Source organism: Vicugna pacos, chromosome 21 (assembly GCF_048564905.1).
Source record: "Vicugna pacos chromosome 21, VicPac4, whole genome shotgun sequence".
In the NCBI taxonomy this organism is placed as follows: domain Eukaryota; kingdom Metazoa; phylum Chordata; class Mammalia; order Artiodactyla; family Camelidae; genus Vicugna; species Vicugna pacos.
Window position 1 is genome coordinate 30,008,186 of NC_133007.1, and position 20,364 is coordinate 30,028,549.

General features: G+C 56.8%; 1 protein-coding gene across 2 annotated transcripts in view; it reads left to right on the plus strand.

Annotated features, from left to right (window-relative positions):
- Nucleotides 1-4,607: 4,607 nt before the first annotated feature.
- LOC140688136 (uncharacterized) overlaps nucleotides 4,608-20,364 on the plus strand; it is a 230,406-nt gene continuing 214,649 nt past the window's right edge. For both annotated transcript variants that reach the window (XM_072946750.1, XM_072946749.1), the window contains exon 1: nucleotides 4,608-7,039. In XM_072946750.1, coding sequence (XP_072802851.1) covers nucleotides 4,724-7,039 — 2,316 coding nt within the window. In that variant the 5' untranslated portion in view covers nucleotides 4,608-4,723. The remainder of the gene's footprint in view (nucleotides 7,040-20,364) is intronic.

Genomic DNA, 20,364 nt, shown 5'->3' on the forward strand with positions numbered 1-20,364 from the left:
AGAAGGAGGATATGCTTTTGCCTGTGGCCTGCCATGTTTCAGGCTTTTTCTGAGGACAGCAGAGAAATGCTTGCTTCATTCTTAGGGGGAAAAAAATGGAAAGAAAGAAAAAAATAGGACAGTCAGATGATAAATTTTGTTTTTCTGGTCCCCAGTGAGCCAGAGGCCAAACACACAGCACACGTAGCCTCTAAAAGAGGAACGATGGACCAGCCTATGAAGGTAAATGGGTCCTGGGAGGGGTGCCAGAGGTGCACGCACAGCCTAGAGGGAGGAGGAAACAGGCAAGGGTACCAGTGAGGAGGGAAGTTGGGTTTCAGGGTCGGGAGAAGCTGGGGGCACGTGGGAGGGTCTGGTCTGGATTGCTGGCACTTGGAAGAATGAAAGATTGGAAGCCGGCAGGAGCAGCCGGGCGATTCTGGAACTTGGAAGCTGCAGTGAGGTTTTGGATCGAGCCTGGCATCCCATGTCCAGGCACAGACTGGGCCCCTAACATATCCCAGCCTTGTGGTGCTGTGGGGCGGCACAAAGGGAGCCACCCAGAGACAGACACACAGAACAACGCGTGATAAGTGCTCAGAGCCTGGAAGCTTGCTCTCCCCCGCAGTGTGAGGGCAGATTCCTGCGGTTTGTGGGCCAAGACGACCCTACAGGAAGCCGCAAATTTGAGATGTGCCCAGATGTTCCACGCTGACGGCCTTCTGGTCTCCACATGACCCGGGGTGGGTGTCTCTCCCCCTTCCCAAGGCCAGGGCTGCCTGTGAGCATTGGTCAGTGCTTTTCAAGCCCACTACACTTGAGTCCGAGGAATGAAGGTGGAGAGAGCCAGATGGTGATTCATGTGGCCTCAGGGGGGCCTGGCACCCTCTCCCGAGCTGCAAGGAGGACCACGGGGCTGGCTCTGCTGGGGTCGGGAGGCTGTGGCTCCGACATGAAGTTAAAACGAATGAACCTTGAGATTTCACCTCATCTCTGGCCTACGCTCAGCCTCTTTTGGGTCTCAGTCTCCTTAGGTGTGAAACTGGGGACACAGGTGAGGATGAGCTGGCATCACAGGACCCCGGGCAAAGTTAATGGCTGATAAAGCCAGGGAGTGACAGAGACATGATGCCTGGGCTCTGGCCCCAGCTCCCCCAGCGGCGGGGCCTTGAGCCTTTACCTCCCTCTCTGTCTCCTCCTCTGGAAATTGAGGACAATAGCAGTACCTATCTCCCTGGCTTGTTGCAAAAATTTGGCCATTTTGCCTCTGTGCGGGACAGGGACCCCTGTGTGATTAATATTGAGTCGCTGTGCACAAGCACTACCGTTATTTCTGTGTCTAGAGGGTGTGCTTCGCCCGGATTGTCTCCATGCACCTTCCTCCCAGCCCTGTGGGGTGCATCCTTTCCTTATCATTGTTTTCCAGACAGGGAAGCTGAGGCTCAGAGAGGTTAAGCAGCAGGCCAAGGCTGCGCAGCTAAGAAACGACAGGGCTGTGATGTCAGTCTGGTGTGTCAAGCTGCACAAGTAGCCCCAGCCCTGTGTCATCCTCCTACAGATGACCGTCCATCGTCACATGCCTCCTTCCTCCTCTGCTCTTTGCTCTCCTGCTCCCTGGCTCCCCGGATGTGTGCCAGGGGGCTCTCCTGAGTCACCAGGTCAATGAAGGAAACCAAAACATCCAGCGCAGTGCCTCTCTACTCCCACTCCGGCCCACTTTATACACAGGCACACGCGTGAACACATGCATACACAAGCACAGGGATGCATGCACATGTGTGCACACTAACACGTGCATACACAAAGGCACACTCACGTGAATGCAGGCACTCATGTGCCCACTAAGATGCATACTCACATGCACACACATAAGTATATGCACACACCACACATGAATACACACACTTTCACACATGTGGCACATACTCAGGATATTCCCTGGATGATTCTAGCTTGGCCAAGAAAACTCCATCTCCCTCTTGAATTGTTGACCCCTGTAGCCCTCCTCCTTCATACCGTGTGTGATCTCATCACAGTGCTCCCCTCACCTCGGAGTGCAGACAGGCAGGAGCAGGACCTCGTTAACCGCTGGACAGAGCTAGGAAGGATCAACACACACACACGCACACAGAGTTACCTACAACGTGCCAGGCCCCTGTGATCCATGCAAAAAAGCCCGGTGAGGATCACAGCTCCATTGTACAGAGCAGAAAACTGAGGCTTAGGGAGCTAAGAGGTTTGCCCAAGGCTCACATAGCTAGAGAGGGATGGGACAGGATGGAGCCCTAGGTGTGTGGGGCCCAAGCAGTGAGGCCTGGATGTACATGGTAAGACAGACCTGGTTCCTACAGAAGGGAGCACCCGGGCTCCTAGGGGAACTGGACGGGGAAAGAGTCAACAGGAAAAGAAATAAAATCATTGGTAAATTCCTATGCCAATGAGCTGAGACTGAGAATAACAGGGGAAACTACTTTAGATGGAGAAGGCAGGAAATCCTCTGGGGGAAGACACTGCAGCCAAGACCATAAAGATGAGAGGAGTTGGCTTCACAAAGACAGACTGGAAAGGCATTTGAAACAGAAGGAACAGCATGTGCCAAGCCTTAAGGGACCCATGTGTAGTCCCGCAGCAGACCTGCCTTTCCTAAGCCAGGGGTTGTTTTACCAGCAGCAGCCTCTTGCACTGTGTGGGGCTTGAGAGGTGTGCTAGGACACAGACATCACTTTACAGTTTTCCTAATCAGGCCCCCTCCTCTCAGCAGATATGAAAAATGCCAGAAGCAGGGAAAGCCCCGCCCAGCCCCCAACATTCCTTTGGGACAGTTTTGCTGACACAGCTTTTCTCTGGCCTGGGTGAGAACCGGCAGTTCTGCATTTCTCGCCATGATGATGATGATGACTTTCCTGTTAACCCCTGGACTGTGATCCCTGCAACAGCCACCAGGGATTCCAAAGAGGCGGCCCTTTTCTCTTATTCCATTTATTTATAATGCATGGCCCTCCTCCACGCCAAGAGGAGGCCTAGTTTTACTTACATGTCAGTGCCCCAGAGGGCAGGGGGCAACTTGGCACCTTTGTCCTCATGACTCTGGGCTCCAGCTGGCAGGTTAGGACAGCTGTCAACTACTCAGAAATCAGAGACATAGAATTTTCAAGCTGGAAGGGGTGGCATTTTGCAGATGGAAAATGTAAGGCCCAGAAAGGCCTGGATTTTCACAAGGCCTCCCAGTCTCAGCCAGAGCAGCAGAGAGGATGGAGAGGTCCTGCCTGTGTCCCCTGCCGTGGACAGTCTCCATCAGCAGATGGATGACGGAGACCAGATGTTCGCCTAGTGCGGCTACACAGGCAGGCAGTTGTGAACAGGGGCCTGCAACTGGCTGCCGGGGTCTGAATCTCAGCTCCACCACTCCTGAAGAGTACCTTAATACTCAGTGCCTCCTCTATCTCGACTGTAAAGTGGGCTGACCATGGCACTTAACCCAGAGTTACTGGGAGGAGTAACTGAGTGGATATGTATAAAGTGCTTAGATTCTGCACCTGGCACATGCTGAGTTCTCTCTCCTCTTTGTTTAATAAATGCATGTATCTATACACATGTGCAGTAAATACATGGAAACAGTTAATCCCCTGCCAGAGCTTCTGTTTAACAAGAGGAAGAAAGGGCCCAGAGTTGCTGAGTCTTTGCCCTGGAACACACAGCCCAGACACAGGACCCTTTCTGCCCTTGGCCAGTGTTGGGTAGGGGTGTGGCAGGCTGAGGAGTCTGTCCCCTGGATGGTGCATTCACTAATGTGCTCTGGGAGACTGGAGACAGCTTCTCTTCCCTCTCACCAAAATTAGAACCCTGGGCCCTGAAACGTGCCCCCAACCCGCGGCTCCTCAGGGCTGTAAAGGCCCTTTAGAATGGGGAGGGGGTCAGAGCATCCCAGCTCACTCTGCAGCGTCCCTACTTCTGGGCTGAGGCTGCCCCTCTGGAGAGCTGCCCTTCCTGGTCGGGCTCCTGGGTCTCTGGGGATGCGGGCTGCGTCCTTACCTGGCTCCTCCCGCGTCCTGCTTGACCTTTACTTAAAGACCAGCTCCAGCGGCTGATGGGTTTCCGCGGGTCCCTGAGGAGACCCTTCAGACGGCTCGAGCCTGGCGCGCAGGAGAGAGCCCCTAATTGGGGCAATGAATCATCGAGCGCGGCTCCCGGCTGGACACAAAATAGATAGAGGAGCCGGCGAGCTATTGTGCGCAGTTTGGGACGCGGGCGGGGGGGGGGTGGCGTGGAGGAGAGCGGAGGAGGAGAAGAGGGAGGAGGGAGGGCAGGCGGAGGGGAGGGGAAGGGAGGGGAAGCGGCGCGAGGGAGGGATTCCCCCGCCCGCCGTGCTCCCGCCCTCCCGCCCTCTCCTCCCCTCCCCTCCTCCCTCCGCGCCGCCCGCCGCCCCGCCTCCCTCCTCCCCAATTAAATGACCCAACGCTTTGGCAGGCGCCGGAGCTCGCACATGCGGCTGCCGCTCCAGCCGCCCGGGGCCCGCCGCCGCCGCCGTTGCGTTCCGGGCGCGCTCGCCGCGGCGCCGCCGGGGGCTCGGCCGGCCGGGGGGGGCGCCCCTGCGAGCGGCCGAGCGCCCGCGCCCGCGCCGGCCGCCCGCCGCCAAACTTTGCGGCGCGCACACATGCTCCAAGTTGGGCGCGGCGGCGGCGGCGGCGGGCGGTGAGGGCGGCCCGGGGCGCGCGGGGACCAGGGCGGGCGGCGCGGCGCGGCCATGAGCGGGCGGCCGGCGCCGGTCTCCCGCAAGCAGCGGCTCATGGCAGCCGTGGGCGAGCGGGCGGCGGGCGGCGGCGCGCCGCTCTCCTGTTTCATCTGTGGCGGCGGCATCGGACGCGGCAAGGAGCTGAAGCTGCAGGTGAAGCAGCCGGCGGCGGCGGCGGGCGCGGGGGCCCCGGCGCAGCCCTTCTTCCCGTTCCTGCAGCAGCAGGAGCCGGCGCCCGGCGCGCGCGAGCTGTCCCCGGCCGACGGCTGCGTGCTGGTGTGCGCCGTGTGCCGCTGCTTCCTGGGCGAGCAGTGGGCCGCCTTCGAGCGCGCCCGCACGCCCGTGGACAAGCGCATGTACTGGCTTAAGAGGCCCCACCAGTGCGACGCGGGCGCGGGCGGGCGCCGCGGGGGCGCCGGGGCTCCCCGTGAGTGGAACGTCGCCTACGCGCTGGGCGGCGGGGCCGGCGGCGACGACGACGACGGTAGCGGCGGCCCCGGGTCCCGCGCGGCTGCTGAGGAGACTCGAGACTCGGAGCTGTCGGAGCTGTCGGACACCGATCCCCTCTCTGAGCCCGACCCGGCCCCGCGCGACGCTGCCAGTCCCCACCAGGACGGGGCCCCAGCGGCGAGGGCTGCCCCAGGGCCAGGGCCTCGCGGGGGCCGCTGCCCGGAGTGGAGGCCGGCGCCGGGACCCGCTCAGAGACAGGGCGTGGAGACCTCCACACCGGGAGACTTGGAGGACGAGGGAGTCCCTTCGAAACTCCACGTGGACGGGGAGCCCAAGACCGGCATCCGGCGCCGGCGGAAGGGCACCGGGAGGCACTGGGTCTCTGAGGCCCGGGCCAGCGTCCTGAGGGGCATTCAGGACCCTTGGCAAGGGCCTGCAGTCCAAGTGGCCCCTGCAGAGGGCGTAAAAGGAGCTCCTTCGGTGAGGGCCGCCAAGACTCCTGAGAGCAGACCGCTGGGGGAGACCCGAGGGGGCTACTGCATGTCTGAGGACAGTGACATCAACATCACCAGCGAGGAAGAGGACCGGAAGGAGCAGCCTCTCCCAGGCTCCTGCCGCCCCAAAGAGAAGGAAAACGGTGGCGGCCGTGCCCCCCGGGCTCCCCTGGATAGCCGGGCTGCACCACCAGAGGGCCTTTGCTGCTACATCTGCGGGTCAGCACTGTCCCCGGCCTCGCAGCACCAGATCCACGTGCAGAAGCAGGAGAAGCTGGCCCAGGCTCCCTTCTTCCCCTTCCTGTGGCTGCACAGCCCGCCCCCCGGGGCACAGCCCATCAGCCAGGGCGGCAGCACCCTGGTGTGTCCCTGCTGCTTCTCATCTCTCATGCAGCAGTGGCAGAGCTTCGAGCTGGCCAACGTGCCTGTCCTGCAGCGGCTATACGTGGTTCCCCTGAACAGCCACGCCCCTGGCATGGCCTCCAAGGGCAGGAGGCTCCCGAGGGAAGAGGACTTGCCTACTGGGGCCCTGCCAGAGGCCTGCTACCTCTGTGGGGAAGACTGTACCCAGGATGCCCGGGCCGTGGCCTCCAGGGTCCTCAACGGCAACGCCAGGGGCTCCATGCATTTCCCCTTTCTCAGCCTCCTGCCCTGCCCCCCCAACGCCCAGGGCCCCAACAAGCGCTGTGAGGTCCGCAGCTGCCCCAAGTGCTTCAGCGTCCTGGAGGACATCTGGGCCCTGTACCGGGCCTGCCAGAACGAGGAGCTCATCACCTCCGTTCAGGGCTTCCTGGGGAGGTACCACCAGGCCTTCTCTGCCTCAGACCCTGCTCTCTCCGAGCCGCCCACATTGGCCCAGGGCAGCCCAGCATCCGTCTGCTATATCTGTGGGGCTGAGCTGGGCCCCGGGAAGGAGTTCCAGCTCAATGTGAACCCCTCCAGCCGCTTGGGTGAGAAAGAACCGTTCTTCCCGTTCCTCACCGTCTACCCGCCCGCCCCGCACGCCAGGCCTGCTGACTCCACCGGCCTAGTGGCAACCTGCGTTCTCTGTTACCACGACCTGCTGGGCCAGTGGCTGCAGCACGAGGCCCGCAGCACCCACCACGCCATCAGCCCCTGGTCTCGGCAGTACCAAGTGGAGATGTTCGTGTGCTTCTTCTGCCAGCAGGAGAAGAAGCGCTGTCTTGGGCTGAAGGCTGTGCGGGTGGCCCGGTTACCCTTGTTTCTCTATACCCTGCGAGCAAGCCACAGCCTGCTAGTGGACGATGGGCGGCAGCTGATCATTGGCGCCTGTGTGGAGTGTGGGACCCTGGTGTGCGCTGGCCAAGGGCTTACCCGCCAGGGACCCATGGGCTGGAGCTCCCCAGTGGCAGTGGCAAGGAAGGTAAGCAGCAGTGCTCATCTCTGAAATGTGAGCAGGGAAAGAAGAGATGTTTCTGTGCCTCTGCTAGGAAGGAGTTTGCACTGATTCTGTACTGTGTGTTCCAGCAGGAGGTGCCCTCCCCGGGTCACCTGGCTGGTGCTCAGTGTGTGTGTTGGCCTGGCTGAACTCTACATGTGGCAGGTCAGAGGAGTTGGGGGGCCCACTGTGGTCTCGTAGAAGCATAGGGCACTGCTGAAAACAGCAGGCATGGGCCTGAACTTGAGTGTGTTTGCAGCGGAATCTATCAAACAGAGGAAGTTCGGGGCATGTCTGTCATCCGCCTGATAACATTGGTAATTAGTCCAGCCATGCAGGTCACCGAGAGGTCTCTGCACTTACCCGGTTTGAAACACATCAGCAATGGAAGTTCCTCTACACTAGCTCCCACTTGGCTCAGCTTTTCCAGAATTTTCCACCCAGGTTCACACTTTTCCTCTGAGGCTCTCTGGCTGCTTAATAGCAGATGGAGACAGATTTCCAGACATGGGGGTTCAGGACCCAGGGGAGAGTGGCCTAAACAGACTTTTCTCCCGGTGGGAAGAGAGTCTTTCTTCTCTGCAAGTCAGCTGTGCAGGGGGAGGGCGGGAGGCCTGGCGTGTGCCCTGTTTATAAGGCGCCTGCCTTCACGCTGCCTGCCTGGGAGCAGCCAGACGGGGCTCAGTTAATTTTGGATCTGGCTTTGCAAAGACTGAAGCAGGAACAGCCCCCGGTGGGTCTGGGGAAGAAGTTGCCTGTGAGTTGTGGTCTCCACCACGGCCACCGGGGCCACGAATCCTAATTTCCACCAAAGCCACTGACACTGACTTGTTTTGGCCAGACGCCAGTAGTGGTAGCTGCTGGCGAGGGGCTGGCAGAGGGATGTGTGGACAGGCGAGGGTGTCTCCCCCTGATCAGGAATGGTGGTGCCATCGGCTTGAAAGTTTCCTAATCCTGCCTCCCACGTGTCCATGCGCGTGCACATGTGCAGGGTTCCTGGGTTGCGTGTTCACTCACAGTGGTTGCTGTCTAAAAAGTAGATGCCATCCCCAGTGCCTTCAGGCTCTGCCCAGGGTTCCTTCAATGCCAGTGTCACCTTTGGACTCAGTGCTGTATTTGGGGGCTTTGGTCTTGTCCGGGGCTTTTGTCTTTAGAGCTGTGTTTGGGTGGCCTCTCATTTAAAGTGGCCAAGCCTGCCCCGCCATTGTGGATGCTGACCCTCTCGTTTGCTGTGTGTGGTGGTCCAGCCTGTCAGAAGGGCCAGGACCAGAGAAGAACCCTGCTTTGGAGCAGGACAGAACCGGATTCCAGTCCTGCCCTTTTTCTTGTTAATTGAGTTGCCGAGAGTACACTTCTCATCCTCCCTGGGCTCATTTTCTTGGCTGGGGAGTAGCAACGAGTATCACCTGCCTCGTGGGGCAGTGTGAGAATTAACTAGATCGGGGCATTTGAACGCTTCCAGAAAGTCAAGGACTTGGCTCACAGTTGGACCTTCACGTGCGCCCGACATGTTGGGGCAGATTGTTGTAGGGTGCAGGGGGATTGTTTGCAAGGCTTTGGGTTTGCAGGATGGGTGCAGATTTGGGGCTTGGTGGTGATGGGCCTGGGGTAATCAGAGCGCCCCACCGTGAGGCTTCTCACTGTTTTTCTGCGGAACATGCAAATTGCGGTGAATTTTCCCACGTTGATTTGCTCACTCATCAGGAGTTGATGAGATGCCAGTGTAGGCCTTCACTGATAGAAACTTGAAGAAACAAAAGAAGCTGCAGTTCCCAGTACAGCTGGGAGTGGGGGAGCAGAGGGTAGCCGGGTGTGGATGAAAACGCAGACTAGTGTCTGCCCAGAAGGAGTCAGCAGGAGTTTGGGAGGGCTGAACATCACACTAACTGTCGCACCGTTTCTAAAACAACTTATTTCGGGTACTCCTTACCATGTCCCTGTGAGTCCTTTTTATTCCCATTTTAGAGGTGAGTAAATTGAGACTCAGAGGTCAGATGACCCTGGTGACTGTCACACAGCCAGTAGGTGGCTGAGGTGGGTCTTGAACCCAGGTCTTCCTACTCCAAAGTCCTAATCCTAGCGGACTGCCTGGCAGAAGTGGAGCCTTGGAAGATGGGGAGGATTTGTTGAGGAGGGTGGAATTCAGGAGAAAGGGGAGTAAGGTTGGTGTAAACTAGAGGTTGGGTTTAGATATAGCGGAGCAGTAAAAAGTTCTTGAAAGAAGGCTTGGAATGGGCTGGGAAGAGCTCCACCCAGGGCCGGGCTATGGCAACAACCCAGGTGGCCGATGGGGCCTTGGGCGTGTGTGTGGCAGGGCAGTGGTGTGGGGCTCAGGCTCCTTTAGACAGACGGAGAGAGGAGCCTCAACTTCTGCTTCTAAGAGGGCCTGATTGAAGGTCGGTGGAACGCTGGAAATGCAGTCTCTGTGCCTCCCCTTTCTCCCCCTTCTCCCTTCTCATTCATTTAACAAATATTTGTGGAGCGCCTGCTCTGAGCCAGGCGCTGTTCCAGACACTGGGGGTCTGGTGGCCAGCACAGAGCCTCCGATATTGGGGGAAGGGGGCGCAGAGTCCGCAAAGAGTACAGCTTCCTGCAGAGCTGTAAGCAAATCAGGATGAGGCTAAGGCCAAGTGCCAGGGTGGGCACAGGGATGAGAGCGCAGGGTCACAGGAACTGCAGACAAACCCAGGGGACTCCAGGCAGGGGCTGGCAGGGGCAGAGGAGTGGCTGGTGCCACTAGGGAAGGGGCCAAGGCCCCCACACTCCTTTCCTGATGTCAGCTCCTGAGGCCTTGGTTCTCACATCCATATTCTGTGTCTCTTTGGTGTGTAGTTTGAGAATTCGGGTGGGAGTGGCTGGGGCATTGGAAGGTGGTGCAGGGAAACGGCTTAGCTGGGACATTGTGTTCCAGAACCTCGTCTATCCCGCCCCCCGTGATGCCTCAGTTGTTTCCTGTGAAGTGTTCATTCGTTAGTCAATCAACTTTAACCACTACGAAAGAAATGTGGAAGAGAGAGGAAGGAAGGAAGGAAGGGTGTCACTGATGCCCTCTGTTTAGATCGTGTTTGTGGCTTTTCTCACCAGCTGGACTCCTGGCCCCTGGGAGGGCTCCCTGCTTTGTGGCCACCATATCTGTGAGCTGGTTCTTGAATAGGGCTGTGTCAGGGGGTGGGATGAGGAGGCTTCAGTCCACCCTTTTGGGGATGCTTCCAGGGTAGGAGCCCCAGAACAGGAAGCTCTGCAGAGCCATGGGAAGACCCTGCCTTGACCTTAAGACCAACCTGGCTTCAGTCTTTGTTCTCTAGAGAGCTGGCTGTGTGTCCTTGGGTAAGACTCTTGCCCTCTCTGAGCCTCAGTTGCTGCCCTTGAGAAGTGCAGATGCTCCTTCCTCTGGAAGGTTTGAGATGGGAGAGCAGCTGTTGGGCAGCAGGGGTGCAGAGCACACTCGCTCCTGTCTCTTCCCCGAGGTACTTGTAACAGGGCTGGGTCTCTCGTCAGCACCCATGGGCTCTAACGTTGCAGCCTCTGCCCCCACTTTTCTGCTGGGGGTGGGGAATTGTCCCTCCCTTCGGAGCTGGGAGGCACAGCTGGCCAGGCGGCTGGCAATGGCATCTGGGGACATAATAATGATGAGGATATAGAATGTTCTCTGTGTTCTAGGCTGTGCCACAGGCTTCACCTGTATTCACACTTAACCGAATCCTCACAACAACCCCACGTAGGGAGGTGCTGCTATCCCCATTTCACAGGGGAAGAATCAAGTCCAGAGAGGTCAAGGAGTTTGCCCAAGGCCACTCAGCAAACAACAACAGTGCCAACATCTGACCCAGGAGCCCGGCTTTGGAGTATGCGCTCCAACCCTCGACTCTTCCCGGACTTCGTGTCCCGTCGGGGCTCCAGCTATAAAGGTATCAGTGCCCTGGGCGGGGGTTGTGGGGGGGGTGCCTGGGTCCCAATTTCTTCTGCACATGCCTGCCCCCCCGCTTCAGCCAGCAGAGCAGCTGAGATGCAGGAGGCAGCTTGCAGAGGCCAGAGGCCCCCGAGAAGCCCCCACTGGTTGCCTCTGCTGTCCTCCCCATACCCCACCACGCTTCTCCACTCGCTGATAAGTGGCTCCCTTGTGTTTGCTCCCCCAGCATTGCTCAGGTGTTCAGATTTCAGCCAGGACCGCCTTCTGCTGCTGGGAGGAGCTGGCTCCCGTCGAGGGTGGGTCTGCCGCTTGATGGTTCTGCTTTCCCTGCAAGCGAGTTGGCCGCCAGGCTGCCCTTCCCTCTCACGGCACTCCGTCCGTCCATCGGTCTGGGGAGCGCTCCGGGTGATGGAGCGTGCAGCTGTTTACCTAGCGGCACCCTGGGAGGCGGGGGAGCGCCCACACAGGGCTGCCCCCAACCCCCAGTGTGGCCTCCAAGCCTGAACAGGTGTTGCCGCTGGGCTGCCTTTCTTTTCTCTGCTGACATCTGAGGCCTGCAGAGAGCGTCTGTCATCACTCGCCTGTCAGGGCCGCGCGCACATCTGTTTCCTGTGTTCCCGGCTCTCTGCACCCACTGGGCTCCCTGTTCTTCAGGGAGGGCCTGGCAACCCCCTCCTCCCCAGGTCCAGGCTCCAGGGGGCACCTGGGTAAGGCAGTTGGATGGGGGAGCCTTCCGGAAGGTGCCAGAAAAGGCCACCTGGCTGGGCTGACACTGGCATCCTCTCCCTGTCAGCTGCTGGGAAGTGACTGTTCTTTGGGCCTTTCTCAAGCTCTGACCACCTCCAAGGGGAGGGCTGTGCTTTTCTTGGCGGGTTGGGAACCATCTGCTCAGAGGAGTAAACTTTCCAGATGCGCCCTGTCTTAAACCTGGAGGCGATCGGAGACAACTAGGAAGGCAGAAGGTCTTCAAAACTCAGCCCTCCCTGGAGGCAGGGAAGAGGCAGGGGCCAAGCTGCAGAGGTAGTTTGCCCAGAGCTTTCTGGCCCCTTCTCTGCTTAGATCTGTCTGGATCTGACCCTTGGGAAGTTAACTCTGCCATGACTGTCTTTGGAGGGATCGAAGGTTCTGGACAGATTTGCCTCACTGGCATGTTCTCTTGGCTGAGGAGGAGCCCACGTCTGGAATTCAGGTCCATCTCCTGCCCCAGGTCTGGATCCTGGAGGGGATGGTGGAGAGGGATGTCACTTCTGCCCTCTGGGAGGAGCATTTGGGACCTTGGCTTTTGGGCGCCACGCAACCAATGGGAGGCTCCCAAGGGCGGCTGTGGAAGGAGCTTCTAGTCGCCATGTGACCTTTGCTCGTTTCCCCATCTGTCAAAATGAAAGGTCCCGTCTTCAGGGGTTGCAGCGGTTTGTCTCCCACGCATGGTATCTGACTGACTGCTAGCACTGTGTTGAGAAGGATGCTGATGCTGTGTCCGGACTTGCTGGGAAAAGACCTAGTGACTTATTAGCAGTTTTCTTTTTTCCCCCAGCCTTATTGAGATTTAATTGGCATAGAATGTTATGTAATTTTAAGGTGTGCATCATGTTGAATAGTTGTATGTATGTATTGCGAAATGACCTCAATCCCACTACAGTCACCATTTCTTTTTTGTGGTGAGAGCATTGAAGATCTACTATCTTAGCAACATTCAAGTATGTGATACAGTGTTATTTACTGTAATCTCCATGTTGTACATTAGATCCCCAAATTTGTTAATCTTGTTACTGGAAGTTTGGCCTTTTTGTTCAGTGTCTCCTCATTTCGTGGGCTCTGGGTTTTAAATTCCATATGTCATGCTGAGGCCCTAAAACACCATGATGTTCCGTCCCGGGGAGGATGATACGTTATCAGATCCTCACTGATCATCACTTTTCAAGCAGCTGTACCAGAAGGACCAACAAATCCACAGCCTAAGGCCACTTTTGCTGTTTTATTTTTTCAGTAACACAAGTTAGTTAGATGTATATGTTTTAAAAGAAATTCTGCCAGTCCTCTTTCAGAGGTGCTGCTGCAGTTCTGTCTGCTGCCCTTGCTCTGGAGAAAAATTTGTATACATTCTACCCATTAGCGAAAGAAACGTTGCACGTCTACAGTGTACCAGGCGCTCTGTGAGCACTTGGCGCTCCAAGGACGTGGTATAGAATCAGGCAGGCCCTGCCTGTGGGGGATGGGGGGTGTAAGGACCTGGCTAGGTTGTGCAATGTGTTGAGTTCTGTGCTGGGGTCTCCTGGGAGCCCACAGGATGGTGGGAAACGGGGATGTTCAGGGAAGGCTTCCTGGGCGAGGTGACACCTAAGCTGTCCCAGAGCCTGGAAAGGAATCAGCGGGGTCCACAAGGGGGTGATGTGCTTCTGGCAGAGGAGCATGTGAAAAGGCCTGGATGTGGAGGGTGAGATTTGCTGAAGAACCTTAAAAAGCTCTAGTGGAAGTAGGAGGAGGGGATGGAGTTGGAAGGTTCATCAGGGTTTTGAATCCCCGGAGGCACATTTGAATCCACTAGCCCAGCCTGTTAAATCAGGGTCTCTGAGTCGTGGCACTGGTGTTTAAAGCGTCCGGAAGATCCCAGTACTAGGGGGGACAACTGCTGAGTGAGGGCTTTTTGAGCACAGCCTAGAAGTTTGGGGCTCTTGTCTTGAAGGTATGGCATGATGGTCGTTAAAGGAGTTCTATTCATTTGTTCAGTCTGTCTTAATTAAGTGCCTTCTGTATGCCAGGCACTGTTCTGAGCATCAGAATCCAGCAGTGAGTAAACCAGGCCGGAGGGGAGGGGCTGTGATGGTGACTCCAGGGTGGCGGAGAGAGGGCTAAGTGGGTGCTGTCACCTGAGCAGTGAGGAGGATGGGAAGCGGCCTGAGATGGGACTCGGAACAGTGTGGAAGCCAGGGTCTTGGGGGCGAGGGTTCATCTCAGAGGCCAGCAGGGGTCTGTTAGGTGGGCCTTGCTGGGAAGTCAGGACTGTGACCCTGAGAAGACATTGTTTCATTTTATTTGTTTAAAAATTGAGATGTAATTCACATACTGTAAAATTCACCCTTTTAAATTTGGGGGGACATGGGGGAATTAGGTTTATTTATTTATTTATTTACTTACTTACTTACTTAGGATGGAAGTACTGGGGATGGAACCCAGGACCTCGTGCATGCTAAGCACACAATCTACCAGTGAGTTATACCCTCCCCCTAAAATTCACCCTTTTAAAAGTATACACTTAAGTGGTTTTTAGTGTATTCGAAGAGTTGTTCACCTGTCACCACTGTCTAGTCTGTCACCCCTGAAAGAAACCCTGTCCCCATTAGCAGTCACTCCCCCTCCCCCAGCCCCTGGCAACCATGCATCTCCGTCTGTATAGATTTACCTGCTTTGCATTTCTTAGGAATGGAACCATACAGTATTTGTCTCCTGTGTCTGGTCTGGCTTCCATCACTTATGTTTTCCGGGTCTCCCCCATGTTGTAACATAAGCCAATACTTCATCCCCTTTGATGGCTGAATAGTATTCCACAGTATGGATGGAGCATGTTTATCCACCCGTCAGCTGATGGACACTGGGCTGTTGTGAATGGTGCTGCTGTGAGCATTTGTGTGCAGGTCTTTGTGGGGACCTGTGTTCCCACTTCTCCTGGGTAGCTACCCTAGAGTGAATTGCTGAGTCATCTGGTAATTCCTCGGTTACACTGTAAGTTCTGCTTTCCCATTGAGGGTTTCAGGCAAGCAGATAACATGGTACAACTTAGGCTTGAAAAATTCACATTTGCGACTCCTTGAAGCTTTGTTCGGTCCACTCACCGACCACAGTTGTACCTCCTGTGCCTGGTCTCCATCAACAGATTTGTGTTTGAAGGTGGGAGTTGATCTCCTCCTCCCTGGGACTAGGGGGAGCTGTACTAAGGATTAAAAATGGGTTGTACTTGCCCTTAGGGTGTTTGACTTGCTCCAGCTGCACCCTTGGAAATCAGAAGCCCCGGATTCTGGCCCCAGCATTCACAGTGGGCAAGACCCTCTACCTGTCTGGGTCTCAGTTTTCTCCTCTGTAGAATGGGATATGACGGTGGACGAGCAGCTGAGCCCCTCGGCTCCTGCCTAGCTGTCAGGCACTAGCCGCCTCATCTTTCTGCACCTGTTGGCAGGAGTGGGCTTGAGGGGAGGATGGAGAAGACCCTTGTGAGTCCAGCGGCTCTGAGGTTCTCTGCCCCATCCCTGGCTGCCCCAGCTACTTGCTACCTGACCTGTTCAGTGTGGAAACCTGTGTGAAATTGATTGCTGGATTGGATTGCCTTCGAGAGGTGCCAGCAACCTTGAATGAATAGCACAAAGGTCGCAGTTGGTATCTGGCTCAGCTGAGCCAGGCAGGCGTGCCAGGACCCTGGGCAGGAGCAGCTACCTCCTAAAGCTGTTTTCACCTTGCGGGCTGTGGGGTGAGAGTAAAGTGGGGAGAAGAAGCCATCCAGGGTCCAAGGAAGGCCCTTCAAGATCAGGGACCACCAAGACCACTGTTGCCCACCAGCGAGTATCCGGTGTTGGCAGAGCTGCTGACAAGAGAGGTCATTTCAGTTTTGTCCTAGTCCTGATGAAGACACAGGTCTAAGGAGGTGGTGGCGCTGATGACACTTATGGCACTAGCAGATGACACTGAGAGCACCCACTCTGTGCCTGTATAACCTCATGCAACCCTCCGTTAGCCTCATGAGGTAGGTTTTCTTATTTTATTGATAAGGAAATTGAGGCACAGAGAGGGGAAGTCACTCGCCCGAAGTCACACAGCTGGGAAGTACCAAATCTGATTCTAACCAGGCTGTTTGGCTCCAGCGTTCAGAAGCTTAACTGCTCCCCCACATGCCTCCCAAGTGGGTACCAAGATGTAGCCACGTGGGAGATAAAAGTTTGCCCAGTTAACAGTGGACTACGGTGTGTATGCTCAGTGGGGGAGACAGCTGAGGGCCCAGCCAGGACCTGGCCTAAGGTAGCTGCCAGCCGATATTTGGTGGCTTGGAGTGGATGGGAGTCAGGGAAGGCTGCATGGAGGAGGAGTCGTAGATGGGGGTCTTCAAATCGGCAGGATTTAAATAAGTGGTGAATCTAGAAAAGGCTTCCCCTTACAGGATTTATATACCAGTAATGCCATTTTTCAAATTTTAATTTTTTTATTCTCTAAATGTATTGCTTGGATGCTGCCTGTCAACTGATTGTACCATGGGAACCATTTCAGTGTTTTAAAGACATTTTCAAATTGTACTATATTTTACATCAAAAAAAAAAATACGTGCTTCATGATAGAAAATTTGGAAACTTAGAGCAGGTAAGAGGTGGGTCATATGCAGGTTCAGCTCATCCCTGGCCTGTGGCTCCACTCTTAGCTCCATTTTCCACAGCTGCCACCAGCTAACTCGGTGACCTAGAGTAAGATGCCAACTTCCTCCCTAGACGGCACATCCTTCTCCAGCCACGGAGGGTGGCATGACCTGCCCTGTGGGAAGATGGCATCAGCCCCATTTCTCAGATGAGGAGGCCAAGGCTCAGGACCCTGAGAGTTTTGAATTAAATGGCAGAGCAGGAATGTGTGAGAGCGGGTGGTCCCACGCCCGACCTTGGCCTCTGCCCAAGGTTGAGCGGCACCTATGAGAGAGGATGTGGGGCTGGCAGGGGCCCCACAAGGAGGCTGCCCTGGGACTCCTGCACGAGCTTCCAGAGGGGCCTATGGGGGGAGGGGTGGGGCAGGGCCTACTGCAGCTGCGTTTTATAAGTCTTCCCAGACCCGTAAAGTCGTCCTGGCTTCCAGAAGGGAGGGTTCGCGGATGGGGATTAAGAGGCTTGTGTGGGTTCTGCCAGCCGGGTAGGGTCGGAGGAAGGTGGGAGGCAGCCGTGGGCCTTGCAGACTCCGAGACGCAGCAGCACCGGGATGGGGCTCAGGGGTCCTGGGGTCCACAGCCGTTGGTCCAAGACAGGGGAGGCGGGAGGAGCCTCTGAGGCTCAGACGGCCCGAGAGGGTGGCCTTGGATCGGCGTTGGCAGCTCTTTTAATCCTGATTCCTCTGACAGCAAGGTTTCTCCCTGTGCCCTTTCCCTTCCAGAGGGTTTTGCTCAGTCCTGTGCTGTTCTTTCTCTGTGTGATTGTGTGATATCCCAGGGCCTTTGGACAGGGAGGCCAGGATATTTAGAACGAGGCTCCCAGGACAGGACTGTCTGCACCGAACCCCCTGGATGCTCCGGGAGAGCAGCTTGGCCGGAGCCACCCAGAGGCAGAGATCAGGCAGCCTCGCTGTGCACCATCCCTTGGGTCCTGCAGGGATGTGGGGTTGGGGGAGGCAATGCCACCCTGGAAACAAGGCCCTGCTTCCATCTCGTACAGGAGCCAAGACTCCATCGGGACCCGCGTGTTGCATCCCTGCAAAGGGCGGTCCTGGAGCCTGGCCTGTGCACAGTGTGGCCCCGCAGCAGCCACCCCAGCTGCTGGGCGGTGGTCTGGCCCTTGGCAGGGGGAAGGGTTGCTTCTCTTGCCCTCACCCTCCTTCTCTTGTGAAATTGCGCTTTCTTTGCTTTTCAAAACCGTGCGGGGAAGCAAGGCCTGGCTTTCAGAGCTCCCTGCCGTGGGGTGGCTAGAGTCCTTCCTGTTAGTGGATGCAACCTGGACCCTGGTCACCGTTTACCTGCCACTCGCCAGGTGATGGGGATGCACCAGACCTTCTCTGGGGGCAGGTCCCCAGGGGGCAGGCAGAGGAGGGGGCACTGGAGGCCCTGAATCGGAGGGACAGCAGGTGGTGGGGGTGTAAGAGGATGGAGCCCTTCCTCCCGACACCCCCACCCCGTCCCCACTGACTCATGCAGACACCCGACACACTCACCTTCTCTCTCACACCCAAGTTGACATGCTTGCACTCTGACACCCACCCCTCGTGTGAGTGCGCGCATGCTCCTACACCGGCACGCCCCCCACCTCTGCCCCACATTCTCTGAGAGGGGGTGTTAATATCCGTCAGTTTTGGATTTATCTTTTTCTCTCTTTAATTTTGCTTCATGAATTTTGAGGCTCCTGCACGTTTATGATCTTTTTGTCTTTCTGATGGATCGGCCCTGTCACCACAAAGGCTTATCCCTCTACCTCTGGCAATGTCTGTGTCTTGAAGTCGTCCCCATCTGAAAATCTAGGCCCCCAAGGTTCAGAAAGGGAAAGTGACTTGCCCAAGGCCACACAGCTGTCACTGTTGGGAGTACAATTCAAAACCGTCCGTGTAGCTCCAATAGTTTCTCCACCCCACTGGCTGCTTTAGGGCAGTGGGTCTGAGAAAATCCCCTTCCTGCTAACTTTCTGGGCGCCTGCATTTTGATGTCATGATTGTCAGGCGGCCAGAGCTGTGTCCCGGCCCGCCCTCAGCAGAAGAGCCCCCAGGAGCCCCAGAGGTCGGCCCCCACTGGAGCTGAGCATCTGGCCTACAGCCTGCAAGCTCAGCTGAGCATGCTTGGAACACCCTGTGGAAACTTCTGGCCAAACTCTGCTCCGCAGCTTCTGGCCCCTCCCCACCCTGCTTGGTGAGATTGTTCCCAGCATGATGGGCGGGCCTTCCCAGGACTCACATGTGGAATTTCTCCGGGTGGCAAGACATGTCCCCCCTCCACTGGCTTCTCTGGTCTGTGTGGGCCTTTTGGAGCTTGTGCCAAATCCACTTCCTGGCGGCTTCACCCCAGCCAGGCCCACGGCCTGGAGCTCCTTGGGGGCTCTGCGCTGGCAGCAGGCCGCTTGCCAGTGGTCCGAGTCATCCCAGCCAGCCCTGCTCCTGGGTCTGGAGGAGCGCCGCCTCCACCTCCCTGGGGCATTGTGGGAAACTCCAGTGCCTGCAGGGGGCCTGGGAGGGTCGTTGCCTAGGAGACATCTGTGGGGAGAATTGACAGAGTGAGGGGACATCTTTGCCTTAAGCTATAAATAAGGGAGCGTAAACAAGGATGCTGGGTTGGTTCATCAGCAGTGTTACTGAGCCCTACTATGCGCCAGATGCTCTGCTCAAGAGTTAAGGACCGTAAGTGTGTGATGTGGAGGGTGTGAATGCTGTTATTTATCTAATCCTTGACACGGTGCCACTAAGCAAGAGAAAAGTGCTTCTCATGAAACCAATCCTCCACCCACTGTAAGATTCGTCCTGATTTCAGAGAAGTTAAAATATAAAACAGGTCCGGGTCTTCAAGTCAATGAGATGCAGTAAGATGGGATGATGGCAATGAGCATGGTGATACGGAAACAGCAGTGACAGCCACGTGTTAGGTGCTTGCAAAACTTCGTCTTACTGACCCCATGAATAGGACCTAGGTGGGTGAGTGAGGAAAGATGGCACCTGTCTTCCCTCCTGGCCCCCTTGGGTGACTTTGCCGTGACTGGTGGGTCCTGCTGAGCCAAGCTGCGTTGGGGCTGACCCAGCAGCGACACGGCTGTGTGGAGCACCATGGGGGCAGCCAGCCTGGAGAGGCCTCTTACCTCTGCCACCTCCTGGTTCAGCACTGGCAGCGTCAGGGCGTGACTCAGCTGATAGGCTGACGCTGTGGCGTTCTGATGCCCGGAGCTCTGCGCCCCAAGGGGCCTGAGAGATCCCTTGTGATTCTGGCCGCAGTGGTGCTGGGGCTTTAATCAGGCGGAACAGAGCATCAGCAGAAACTGGCCGCCGCGTGGCTCTGGGGCCCTGGCTGGTGGGAGGGACAGGAGCAGGAGTGCCAGTGTCCCCACCTTCCATGTCCCTGTCACCCTACTGGGAGCAGCTTCAGGCCAAACCAAGCTCCTAGCGAGGGTTCAGGGTACCTGCCAGGAGCCTGAAAACTCAGGAGCCTTTCTGCTCTGGGAAGAGAGAAACAAGAACATCAGAAATTTGCTTCCTAGACTTTTCCCATTATGAAGCACTTCTCCACTGAGTATCACCCAGCTCTCTCAGCCATCCACACAAAAGGAGGTTGGAAGCCTTTGATACCCAGGAAACCGTGGGGAGGCCATGCTGGTGTGTTCTCCACAGGCATATGGTGTGGTTTGGCCAAGGGGATTCTGAAGTCAGACCGTGCCACCTTCCCCCACCACCCACGTGGGCCTCAGCATCACTTCACGTCTCTGAGCCCCAGGCTTCTTGCCCATACGCAGGAACAGTCTTATGATGTCCCGCAGGGGCACAGGAGGCAGGTGAAGCCCCTAGTGAGGCTGGCAAGCAGTCAAGACCCCACAAATGTTTGCTGTGGTTCCTGGGGACAGAGGAAGGAGGGAGAGTAAGAATCTGAGGCTCCACTCACAGCCCTGGCCTCAAGGGCCTGTGGAATGAGTGCCCCTCACCCTCAAAAAGCTCCACTCATGAGCCCCCTCTCTGAGGCCGTCCTGGTGAGTAGCGGGAGCTC